General features: G+C 43.5%; 1 protein-coding gene and 1 pseudogene across 2 annotated transcripts; both read left to right on the forward strand.

Moving 5' to 3' along the window:
- The first annotated feature begins 3,800 nt into the window (after positions 1–3,800).
- Positions 3,801–4,819, forward strand: LOC101772329 (annotated as a pseudogene).
- A 987-nt stretch (positions 4,820–5,806) lies between these two features.
- LOC101776635 lies at positions 5,807–12,419 on the forward strand. 2 transcript variants are annotated; one of them, XM_004970873.4, is made up of 13 exons: positions 5,809–6,199; positions 6,962–7,100; positions 7,236–7,455; positions 7,542–7,642; positions 7,985–8,106; positions 8,180–8,271; positions 8,645–8,750; positions 8,853–9,007; positions 9,352–9,479; positions 9,821–9,951; positions 10,557–10,654; positions 10,758–11,525; positions 11,917–12,419. In XM_004970873.4, exons 1-13 carry the CDS (start codon positions 5,912–5,914, stop codon positions 12,002–12,004), a joined length of 2,436 nt encoding a protein of 811 aa, XP_004970930.2. In that variant the 5' UTR covers positions 5,809–5,911; the 3' UTR covers positions 12,005–12,419. The 2 variants fall into 2 exon arrangements, with proteins under 2 accessions (XP_012701209.1, XP_004970930.2); XM_012845755.3 differs by having other exon boundaries at positions 5,807–6,199; positions 8,645–9,007.
- Positions 12,420–12,860: the final 441 nt, after the last annotated feature.

Below are 12,860 nucleotides of genomic sequence, written 5' to 3' on the forward strand. Positions count from 1 at the left end.
GACCATGGCCTCTCTGGATAGTGATCTCACGTGACCTTGGCCTCTTGCTCCATCTCGCTTCGCTCAACACGGACGGGATGAGGACAAAATGGGGTGGTTCGTGGTCAAATGATAGGGATAAAGCTCAGATTCGCCTCCCCGTGGTCCTACAAACCTACCACTCCTTTTGTGTGCTGTTAACTGTTATTGTTACCAGGACCAGCGTGAGTGACTCGCTTGCGCATGCAAAAATGTACATGCGCGGTGACCGTCGTCGTCTTTGCCCATCATGCAGCATTGCAGCCTCGTGGTCCCAGGTGGGCTGGATTCTGCTGCAGCCCAAGGAGTCGTGCTCGGATGACGGCCCACTAGAAAGGTCGCGGCGGAGGAGACTATTGTTAAGTGGTCCAACAACCGCTGGTTTCATTACCTGTTGTCAAGCCCGCGTAACCAGCTATTAAAGCCCAAGTCCGGAAGAAAACCTTAGTGGGCTAGTAGCAAAATTCGCAACTATATCTGTTAGTTTGCGATGGCTAACGGTCTCAAAACAAAAAAGTTTGCGATGGCTAACGAATTTTTGTGTGGAAATATGGATCATCCATTTGTTTCGAAAATCTCCATACAACTTTTTTTGGATGAATGTTATTGTTAAATTAATTTCAGTTCTCCCGTTTCGTTGTGAATTATATCTTTTATTTGGGTAAATTTCACTTCAATACATATAATTTGTCAAAATTAATTTCGTGGTAGAGCTACTAAATTTGTAGTTTTACGATAGTTTTGACAAAATATCGGTAGTTTTTTTTTTAAAAAAATATAATCTCTTTGATTAATATTCTAGCCTTTTTTTCCCTTTACTTCTTGGTCCTTTATTTATTATAGTTGTTGTTGTCATTCTGTTGGTGCAAACATTGAACACGACATCCTTTCTTTCTAATTCACTATGCCAACTTTTGTAGCTTCTCTTGTTCCTAGACTATATATAAAAAAATGAGGCACACGACAAGGGCAAAAATCCAGTTGACAAAGTATTCACTGTGTATTCTTCATCTGTTCATCATAGGCAAGGCAATCATAGTCAACAGTTTGGTTGGGTACGAGGAAATCAAGGGCAAGTTAGCCGCACAGGAGAATGATGACGAGGAAATCTCTATCAGTGAATCACGCACATCGCGACAAACAAAGGCCGGCGGCCTGCAGAGATCGAGATAGGCAAGCAACGTATCAGCACTTGACAACCGGCGAGATACAAGAGGAGGAGCTAAATTGAACACTCCGGTTACGTCCCTAGACTTCATCGTCTTCGGCAGTTCATCGTCCCGTTAGCTTCGAGATTGCCCGCCGCTCGAGCCCGGGGTTCCCGATACAACACTCCATGACAGCTGAACAGTTAGCATCGGTGCAGGAAGGTCTCTTGACACTCGACAGGATATGGAAATCTGTAGCAATGTTATTATCCCCAAATCACACGCCGACCGGATTGGAATTGTGATCCGTCCCTTTGGTTTAATCAGCAGCAACGAATTGCATCATAACCTCGCGACTTGAGCCTACCGCATCACATGATCACAAACCATGCATGCTGCTGTCTACAGGCCACCAAGTCAATCAGCAGGGTGCACGTACTGACGGGGGATGGGTTAAGCCGTTAAGGGAAGCCGCCATTGGCTGCCGATCTGCAGGAGCAGAACACTTGAGAACAGGTGAACGCTAACTTTTTTCTCCTCCTAGGCCATGCTTTCAAACTTGCTACATTCTCTACTTGTTTTCTAGCGGGCCGTCCAGAATATTGAGCTATTAAGCATAGTTAACTCGGTAACAGCTCTTCACACCTGCTGTCCCATTCAAAAAAGAAAAAAGAAAAAAGAAAGAAGAAAGAAGAAGAAGCTCCACTCCTGGTTATATATAGACAGTGTCAGGATGGTCTTTAATTTTTCTCATCACACCATATGCATTTGACCTCACTCTCTGTTGCATCTATCCCTTTTAGGCAGCTGCAGCTTGTAAATTTTGAACAAGCCATGGAGTTCTACCAGCAGCTGCTACCCAGCGGAGATGCCGGCCATATGCCTGAGCAAGCCATGGAGTTCCTCTCTCGTTCGTGGAGCCCCTCCTCCTCGGATCTCTTCCAAATACTCTCGCCGGCTTGCAGCGTATGTTTATGCACATGCAGCGCAGCTTTCCAACTGATAATTTCATCACTTTTTTTTCCGAACGAACGGGCTTCAGACATTTTTTTTCCTGCCTGGGTGAACCCGAAATTCATTAGTACTCCAGAACGCAATGAGATTACAAGCCTTTCACGTCACTCAGTTTTGTACCTCCTTTCTTGCTAAATAGAAACAACGCTCCTTATATATTACTGTTTTTTTAATAGATAGATGCAAAACGAACAAATTCATCACTAGCTAGGCACTTCATCCCGGCCACCACCACCCTCTCTGCAGGCACTGCTTTCCATTTCTCACCACTTAGATACAAGCCTCGCGCCTTGGGCCTTACGCAAGTCATTCCAAATATTGAAATTTGTAGGCTAGCTTACTTAAGTTATCGATCGTACTGCTATTTGTTTTACAATTTCTTTCTAGAGCCCAGCTCCAGTCTCCAAGCTCCACCACCATTTACACAGCAAACTCAAATTCATTTTACTTTGACCATGAATTCCCAAGGCTCCTCTTTCATAATATTATACAAAACAATCACTTCCTCGTCTTATCTAGCTAGTTTATTGATGATTGTTTTCGAAAGAAAGTACATAGGCATGCTACTACCTCCGTTCCATATTATTTATCACATTAGCTTTGTTATAAATCAAACCTATCTAACTTTAACCAGTTTTATAGAAAAATATGTTGATTTTCACAATACCAAATAAACACACTATCAATACATATTTCATGTTACATTTAATAAAATTGATTTATAGTGGTAGTAGTAGTTGATACGATTTTTCTATAAACTTGGTTGAAGTTAGATAGGTTTGACTTAAAATAAAAATAACGTGCGGCAATTTTGTACTTGATATTGAAATAGATATCTTTTTGGGCCAAGAGCCGATTGCACAATTGACCATGACAGTATATAGAATCTCAATTTCTCAGCATCCTGACTGCCTATTATGACTTCATTCATGAAATTAATTTTCAGCCTAGACATATCTTCATGAAATTAATTTTCAGCAAGTAAAGAAGTAGTTTCACGTTCACCGCATATTCAACATTATATTGTCCTCAATACACGAAGACATGTCACATGCGTATTTGAGTATAGCCACCCATGTCCACATATTCAGGCACTAGACATTGTCTATTTCTCTATTGATATACATATGTATTATACGAAGGAGGAAAAATACAGAAATAAAGAAATAAAGAAAATGAATAATAATAATAATTAGTTACTCCGATCCTTCCCTCCAATTTTGTTCGACGAGACATGGGATGGATCGGAGCTGTCGTGGCCCGTGGCCGTGGGACGCCTCGCTCCACCGTACGTGCAGCGCAGGGACAAGCTATCCCAACCTGCCTGGGTACGCAGTACGCACACTGTAACGACAAGAAACAGTAGAGAAAAATCATGACATGCTACGAAACAAATCAAAGGACAGATTTCCATTTCAAAACACAAAACAGAACGTGAAAGAATGGCACATTAGTACTAGCTGACACGTACAAACAGTAGAAGAGCACGTTGTATATTATATCTGTAACTGCAGTAACACAACAGTGCCACTGGCTGGTCTGCTACTGCTAGCACAGTGAGTATCATGTCGTAACGTAACATATTGATACAGTGATCGCTTCTTTGTTGTTTCAATCCGGATGGACAAAAAAACTCAGCAGCTCAACGCCGGGCACGTGAGGGCGATCCTGCGAGGGTTCCGGCTGAGCGCCGTGTCGGTCACCGGGAGCCAGCTAGCGTAGGAGGAGGAGGGACGAGCGGCGCAGGCCCACGCGGCCGTGTCCGTCGCGCAGCTCGCCGCGGCGGTCGCCGGCATGGTGTCCGTGTGCGAGCTGAGGGGGCCGCCGGCAGCGAGGGGCGGCGGCGACACATCCGCTGCCACCGGTGACAGGAGGATGGGCGCGGTTCTCGGCGGCGCTCGTGGCCACCGTCTGCGCCGAGGCCGCCGCGGAGACCGGCGGCGCTAACAGGGCACGCGTCGCGTCCGCCGTGAGAGCCGGCCGCGAGAGCCGCTCCCTCGGTGAGCTTCTCGCACTCACTGCCTCTGCTGCTACATGTAACTTAACGAAAACAACTTGATAGAATCCAATCCACCGGTGTTATTTGATCATCGCGTCTGTTCTTGTTTGGCCTTTTCTCTCTCAGCTCTCAGGGGTGCTGCGGCATTGAGGATCAGGGCAGCCGACGTCAGGGCCGAAATCAGCGACGGCAACTCCGTCAGCATCCGAGCTAACATCCAGAAAGGCACAACCCTCAGGGTCTGCCTGCCTTGTGGTGAGGCATCAGCGACGACTCTACTTTCCCATAAGATTGCTGCATGAGAAGCACGAGCAAGCTGGTGTTGTATACCAATGTCCAATGGTGTTTTTGGTGTGTTGTGCAGGAAGGGTGCGGGTGAGGACGGCCGCCATCTTCCTGCAGGACGGCACCCACAAGGCGGCAAGTACACCCCCATCCAACTCCAATAATCAAATTCGGCAAGTGCACCCCTTCAATTTACTAGCTTCGCCACTACCGGCAGTTCCTCCCGCCGGCGCTGAGCACGCCGGGAGGGGCGACGGTGCAGCTGCTGTTCGAAGATCAGGCGCAGTGCAAGGCCTGGACGGCTTCCATCGAGGGGATGCTGTCTGAACAAAAGCTCAAGCACCCCATAAACTGATGATAATCGCATGATTTGCAGGTATAACATCGAGCTAGTGCACGCATACAGATGTACCGGCCGTTCTTCTCCATGGAGTACATGCACCGATGCACGTGCGCAGTACAAGGTTTTTCATGCATGCTCGATCATCTTGTTTGTGTGTACGTTTTTTTTGGGCTAAAAATTATTATGTGTATGTACATGTACGGCTGTACAATGCATGCATGCATGTAAGATAATAGTAAATAAAAATAAAAAATAAAATAAAATAAACTTATATGACTTATTATAATTTTACGTTTGATCTCGGCAAGGTTTTCATATAGCGGAAACGGGAATGGGAATTGGAAGGCGGAAATAGAAAAAAAAAAGGCTCACTTGGGCCGGAGGCACATTCACAACACCATCTGGCTTGAGCCCAAACGCAGACATACATACAGCTGTGTTCGCCAAGTGGCGTGGACTATTTGCGTTGACCAGCGGTACCTGCCACGATGACCCGATTAAACAACCTCGTTCCAGAAATAGTGCCACGTCATTAATAAAGTAGCTACTTTTCAAAAAATTAATAAAGTAGCTACGCGACGTTCACGTGCCAACCACTAACTTCCAACCTAAATACCCTGGCCCACACCAAGACCTAGCCATCGCACGGCATCCAAATGACGCGTGGGGCCCGGCGCGAACCAGGCCGTTGGGGCCCGCACGAGCCGCACCGGGTTCCAGACCGCGAACTTTTTCTTCTAACCTGGAAAAGGAGACGCAGCGACGAGTGCAAACCAAGGCTCCCACGAAAGATTTGCTGTCAGTAGCTGACCAGTGGGCCCACAGACAGGTGGATCTATCCGGAAGTAATTTGCTTTCGTCTTTGTACGCGGCCTCGAGAAAGCGCGCAGCAAAACCGAGCAGCTCAACTGCCAACCAAATGGCAGTACAGCCCGCACTGTCACTGGCGCTGGGCCCTCTTCCCTTCCCCCTCTTAAGAAATCCAGGTGGTGCCCATGGCATCCCGTGCCCACTGCCCACTGCCCAGCCCCAGTGCTGGCCTCGTGCGCCTCCACCTCGTCGCCTCCGCCGCCTCGACCCCGCCACCGCCGAGGCGGAACCCGCATGGCCGCCGACGTGCTGTCCACCGTCCGGTGGGCCACCGCGTGCGCGGCGCTGCTCAACGCCGCCGTGGCATCCACGGGCGCCGCCGTCGCGGCCCTCGCGCTCCGCCGCTGCGGCGGGGGTGGCGCCCTCGGCCCGGCCGCCGCCGTCGCGTCCGCGGCATCGGCCTCGAGGCTCCTCGCCTATGCGGTGGCGGGGTTCGCGCAGGGCGCCGCCGCCTCAGCTATCGCCGCCGGTGCCATCGGGGCCCACGTCGACAGCGAGCGCGACCTCCGCCAACTCTCCCGCGTAAGCTCCAACCTCCGTAGCTTAATGCACTCAGTGTTTTATTTTAATCCGCCGTAAGTTGATGGTTAATACTAGTAATTACTAAAATGCGAAGAAAAATTAATGTTCAAAAAGCATGGGGAGTAGTACTGTTCTCTGAAACCGAATAGGAGCAGGCGAGCTGCGTGCTCAAAAGAGCAGCATTTTATTCCCAAGTACAAAAGTGCTCGACCTTGAAAATTGGGTTTGGCCGGAGGCTGTGATCATGTGGTGCGCTTGGTGGTTTCACAAATCACAATATTGCCCTGAGATATTGGTGGCACTGCGTGCTTGCAATGCCGCTCTGGTTCTCTGACGGCCGAACCGTCTTCGCTTCTGCCCTGAGATATAGGTTGCTTATTGCCAGCTTCAACCTTTACGTCATGCTGTACACTGCTGAATCTTTGACATCTTTGTCTCCATCATAATTCATGAGAGAAGATCATTATTCATTGAGAAATGAAAGACGGTGTTCTGAATTATTCCTTTTTTTTTGAAAGCTTAGTGTTCTGAACTATTGATTTTCTTTCTTTCTTTCTTTTTTCTCTGGTAATTTTCCCTTCACCAGGATGGGACATTCGCAATTACTTCATCCAAGAGAGAGCTTGATTAGCGATAGGTTGTCCTCATTTTGTTTTCTTAAGCTAATCACCTTGTAGCATTTTAAGCGCTAACAGAGTTCATATCTGACATGGCAGTAGATTCCCTTAGTAGTATCTGAAGCTTTATTCTTTTTGTGGACAGCTACGGTACAAGAGATGGCTTTGGTGGACACGATTTGGAATGATCATTACAATGCTGCAATTTGTATTGGCAATTTATTTGATGTGTGCCATCATAAAGGATGTCTTAGCCGAAGGGTCTTTAAAACAGTGCTTTTCAGGTTCACACAATTTCATAAACCATTTTTGGGGATTGGATTGGATAAAATTTTGTTGAGACTTCAATTCTGATATAAGGATTGGCAGCTTTTGATGCTAATCACTGAGTCATGCTATTGTTACCTGAAATTTATCAGGAAAAATTCAGAACAACAAGGAGTGGAAGCGCATCTTGTTAATAGTTTTTCTTGTCAGTATGTGGGTGGCAATTGTAGTTCAGTGTGTCACTGGTTCTGATGTACTAAGGTGGAGATCATTTTATGCATCACATGATATTGCGTGGAGGGCTCACTACCGGGAGGTGTTTGATCATGGAATCCGTGAAGTTTTGTGCTGTCTAGGGCGGGTCAAGTATTCGTACGTTCCCATCTGGTCCACATTCTTATGTCCTTATATCATTGGTGTTTGAACAAACTTAGTAACTTTGCTCTTAACCTTTCTAGGAGTGTGTTGGAAGATGATGACATATGTGTCGTGGCACAGTTATTGGGTGATCTTATGGCTTATCGCGCTTCTGGAACTGGTCATCTTGAGCTTGTAGCAGGTAGTTTTCTATTAACCTTGCAATCCAAAACTCAATTCTATTCACTCTTGGTGAATATACATGTTTTATCTTTGCCTAATGGATAAAATCAGAAGCATCAATGTGACAAAGATCGCAGCTACATTAGACCGGTAGTCAGCTAAAATTATCTAGAAGCTGCTGTATGCCATATCGTGAGCCTTTTAAAGGTCAAAAATATTTTAGAGAACTATATTGGAACTTTATTATTTGCCTTGACTAATAAAATAGATTGAAACTTCTTTTAGAGCAAAGCCTGATGATGTGGTTTCATGATATTACTGTTCACCACACTTACCTGTATCCCAAATGATTTTCCTTCAGGTCTTTCACTACTGCAGAAATCTAAGTTGTCCACTGTTACTTCAAAAGAATTAGTGGAGGCTCCTCAAGATCTCATCCAAGAGGCTGTTCTCTTTCATCCATTTGCTGAAGCTGCCTATACAGTTATTCCCCACATCCCTGATCTGTCTATTTTTTCAGTTCTTGCCAGGCACATTAAACGTGTTATGCTTTCAGGGTCCACTGCTTGATTTTGGAAGGAATCCTCTTATGTTTCCTTGTGTGTGGCTCAATAGGCAAGGTGTTTTGACTCCATGGACTCGTGCTAGGTAAATATTGTGAGCCTTCTTAAAATACTTTGCTGCCACCTGTCAGATTATGCCGTGTAGACTGCAGATATTGGGATGTTTTCTTGGTGCCTGATAACCTTTTCTAAATTTGGTGGTTCTTCATTCTTTTGAGTCGAGAAAGAATGCGGACTTGAAGAGTAGTGCTGTGAACTTGTGATCGGCAAAAGCATAGAATGACACATAGGAGTTGTCCCCACTCTCTCTTGCATTAAAAAAGAAATAGATTCTTTTAAAAGAAAAGGAAGAAAGAAATAAAATTTCCATTTGCATCCAAGCCAACAGGTTGAGCTCCAAAACATGTTTCATTAGTTGAATGATGCATAATCATGCTTGTAGAACTTTACTTCTGCAGACGACCAATACTTGAAGGCGATAACTGCTGGAGAGGGCATGCAGCTGCTTTCCTAAAATATGCCAATGTGGCCCCGGAAGTCCTTCGGAAAGGTCGTGTTAGCCAGGTAAATCAGCTCATCCTCTTACCAAATTATAGTTTACAGTTTTGTTGTGATCAAGTTCTTTTCTTTTTTTTAAAGATGAGTTCTCTTCTTTTCTGCTTGCAGACGAAACGCGAGGCTGCCTATTTTGTTATTGTCTTACATGATTTGAGTACAGTAGTCATTGCTATCCGTGGAACTGAGACACCAGAAGATGTTATAACTGATGGCTTGTGTAAGGAATGTTCCCTTACGATGGATGACTTGGATGGGTTGATCAAGTAACTCACTGCACCTTTGGCTTGTTTGTTGTATTGTAACTTATTTAGGTTAACTCTAGATTTTTTTTAAAAAAATGTATATAAAAGAATCAATGAATTACCTTTATTTGTCATTCACATCATCAGAGAACCACCTTTACATTTATGTTCTGAAGCAAGCCTATGAACATGTATCGTTTAGCGATTTTTAGACCATATTATCCCTACTAGTTCGCTGAATGAACCTGACAAAATGTTCTAGGAAATTGATCTAGGTCACTATGACCTTGAGGTCACCTTCTGAACTAAATCATTAATTCAACTCTTCTTTTGCCTGATGAGATGATTTTTTTTTTCTATTGCAGTTCTGATCAGTTGTCCCCTCAACTGAAGAATACCGTTCTCTCATCTTTTCCACACTATGGACATGCAGGAATTGTTGAATCAGCTCGAGAGCTGTACACAGTACTTGAGGGACAGCCCATGCATCAAGGTCAACAAGAGAACATGCATTTTTTTCTTTGTGTGCAGAGCATGTTATATTATCTCTATATGGTTCTTTTTTCTTTCTTCTTAATTTAAAAGTACTATTAGGTCAGGACCTAGTATATTGCATTAACTCCAAACAAGAATACCTCAATTTGCTACAATGAATAATTTTTGAACAACCATGTAAGGCTGCATGCTGCCTCTTCTTAAATGACATAGCAGTGCTCCTGCTGATTTATCCAAAAAAAGGAACAACAGTATATATTTTACATTTTTACTCCTTTTTCTTTGACAAATGGTAATGCAGCACTATAGCATTAACAGCTGTCATGGAACTGCCTGCAGATAAGTCAGACACAGTGACAGCTGGATTCTTATCTTCTCTTCTTGGGGATGGTTGTGAGTGCCATGGATACAATATTGACATTGTTGGACATTCTTTAGGAGGTTCTGTAGCTGCACTTCTTGGTATTAAGGTAAGCTTTTTATTTTTCAACATACAAAGAATTTTATTTGAAGTCACTTGATGATGTTGGCTTGTCATATTTAATTATAAACTTAAGTGAGTCTTCTTGATGATGTTTCACTTAAATATGGATACCATTAGGGAACTAAGTATTTCTGTATTACTTAGTTGTTTGTCTTCGTACAATTGTTGACTGTTGAGTTCATCTTGGTAATCTATGGCTGCTGCGACGAGCCTACTGTTGATGATGAATTAGGATTTAATTTCTTTAATGAGTTGACGAAATGTTGGGCAACTAGATGAGGAACCACCAGAGCAGGAGAATTTTAGAGGGGTTCTGTATGTTTTTGTCTACTCAGTTTTTGAGACAGTGCTATATCAAATCACATCTAGGAAGATGAGCTCATAATATTAGCCCCCCAAAAAACTTCCTTATCAGAATGAAAAGCCCCTTACTTAGCAATGCTGAGTTAAAAATATGCAAATGCTCGGTGATTGGCAATAAATGAAGCAAGAAATGCTGAAGATTTTCCAGAATGCATGGCTTAGTTATTGTATTGTGCCTGTAATGTTTATTTTCTTGCAATTGAGTCATCTTTGTATACAAAAATACAGCTATACGGACAATTCCCGAAATTACATGTGTATGCATATGGAGCCGCACCATGTGTGGATTATGTGATAGCAGATGCATGCTCACAATTTGTTACCAGGTGAAATTTAAAATCCTTTACAAGTGGAATTTACTTTATAGTTATTTATTTGCCGATGCTGGCAGCAACATGTGATTTCTGATAAACCATCCATCACTTACAGCATAGTCCACAATGATGAATTTTCTGCACGATTATCCATGAACTCAGTGATTAGATTGCGTGGTTTGGCTGTCAAGGCTCTGTCAAAGGCTTCGCCCAATTCTGCTAAAGTGGGTAAACTAGTTGGTGGGATGATGAATGCCAGAACGGATGAGAAAAATGCCATAGAGCATTGTGCTCCAATTGGTGCTCTGCAGATAGTCAGTGAGGCTAAGCTAAGTAATGATAAAATGCATGGAAGGAATCCAATGCATACAATAAGAGGTGGCTTATTTCTCTTTGGCAAAGCAATATCTTGCTTGGTAAATACCCCAAAATATCGAGTTAGCTCCACAGCAGCAATTAATTATGAGTTGGGCAGATCTAGAATGACTACTGCCAGTGATGGAGGGAAATGCATTGTTGCACCCCGTGGTTCTTTGGATGTTTCACACTGTAGAGAATCTAGAGATGATCAGTTTCAAGAAGATTACTTTTATGAATGCGGTGAGGGGTACAGACTGTCTCGTTTAAATAATGGTACCGAACTCACATCTGCTTCAAATGACCACATCAGTACAATAAGCTCATCTGAAGGACAGTCACCAGAGGTTTATCTTCCAGGCCTTGTTGTTCATGTTGTTCCAGTAAAGAAAAGTACTTCTCCATTGCAGAAGACAACTGTGACTCGTCGCAAGAATAGGAGCTACAAAGCATTTATCGCTAATCGGAAAGACTTTATGGACCTTGTTGTGTCGCCTCGCATGTTCCTTGATCATCTCCCTTGGAGGTATATCCCCAAAAACTCTACTCTCATGGAAGTTCTATGTATGTAATGGTTATATTTCTGTGCTATTCCATATGAAAATTAGTATGAATTTCAGACCATCCTATATTAGCAGTGTTGAAATTACACCAGTTTCAGTTAGCCCTTCAATCAATCTAAGTAACAGAAATTGTGTATATTTTGACGAGCAGCATACGGGCACTATTCGCCCCTTGGATTGTATATTGCAGGGTTTGGCTTTGGCAAGAATAATTGTATGACTTAGCTAGTGAATAGCAATGATGTGGATTCATGTATCCTTATTTGCGAAATTGATTATTAACTGTTCAGAAAAGTGTGAAGAATGTCTGCTGTATTTTCCGTACTAACAGAAAATGACCTTTATGGTTTGTAGGTGTCAGTATGCGATGCAAAAGGTTATAGAAGCACAGAAACGGGAGCAGCTCATCCATGATTCGTCAGCTGCAGAGGACGCTGTATGAATCTATTAGCTGCGCTTGCCTTCTTTGTTGTACATACGTTAGGTAATTAGGATCACCTGCTCTATGTGCAATATCAGTCTTCGGTGCATTATTGTCTGTAAGTAGATGAGGATTACTCTGATCTCAGCATCGTTGTACACAGCCTTGGATAGGTTTGCTCTGAGATCAACGATACTGGCTCTGTTATTAATGAAGCCAGCGTAGTAGATTATAACCACCAGTATAGTAGGTTAGAGCATATATATAGCATCAAATTTGGTTACAACAGCATTGTATAGGCTTTGCTCTGAGATGAACCACAAACCGGCATTGTTATTTATGAAATTGGAGCGGTATCAATCAGTGCTGTAACTTATATCAAATTTATGAAATTTCGTTATTTATGAAATTGGAGTAGCATGAAATTGAAATCTGAGATCAAGTTCTTTTATCAGTCAGTGCTGTAACTTAGATGCCTTTGCACGGTCATGTATGTAAACTATGATCAGAATTAAAATATGAAGTGTCACCAGGGAGTAAGCTATTATGCGGCTGTTGGATGAAGTTTCCTCGGCATTACGTTTTACTTTGTGCTGCTCCGAAGTCTGAAAGAATTCCAGGCTTCCTGATCCAACCAAAGGTCGTGTAACTAGAGCATTTGCATTCGTTTATTTTGACTGGCTTGCCGCAGGCATGACTTGTGAAGCAGGTCTACATGATTGAAGGTGAGTTTTACTCGCAAGTGCAAAAAGATACCGCTCCAACTCGGTCAAAAAAGGTACTTGGGAAGTTACAAGTGCAGGACTTTCCTTGCCATCGACTTGTTGCGAGGATCACTTTTAAATCCATACGGGTTAATTTTCAAGGGAAAAAATGT

The sequence above is a fragment of the Setaria italica genome, chromosome V (assembly GCF_000263155.2).
Source record: "Setaria italica strain Yugu1 chromosome V, Setaria_italica_v2.0, whole genome shotgun sequence".
NCBI lineage: Eukaryota > Viridiplantae > Streptophyta > Magnoliopsida > Poales > Poaceae > Setaria > Setaria italica.

Excerpts from the sequence above, each read along its gene's own strand:
- LOC101776635 (XM_012845755.3), top strand. The coding sequence starts at position 5,912 with ATGGCCGCCGACGTGCTGTCCACCGTCCGGTGGGCCACCGCGTGCGCG. Across the intron at positions 6,200-6,961 it reads ACCTCCGCCAACTCTCCCGC|CTACGGTACAAGAGATGGCT; the intron begins GTAAGCTCCAAC and ends TTTTGTGGACAG. Across the intron at positions 8,107-8,179 it reads TTGCTGAAGCTGCCTATACA|GGTCCACTGCTTGATTTTGG; the intron begins GTTATTCCCCAC and ends TTATGCTTTCAG.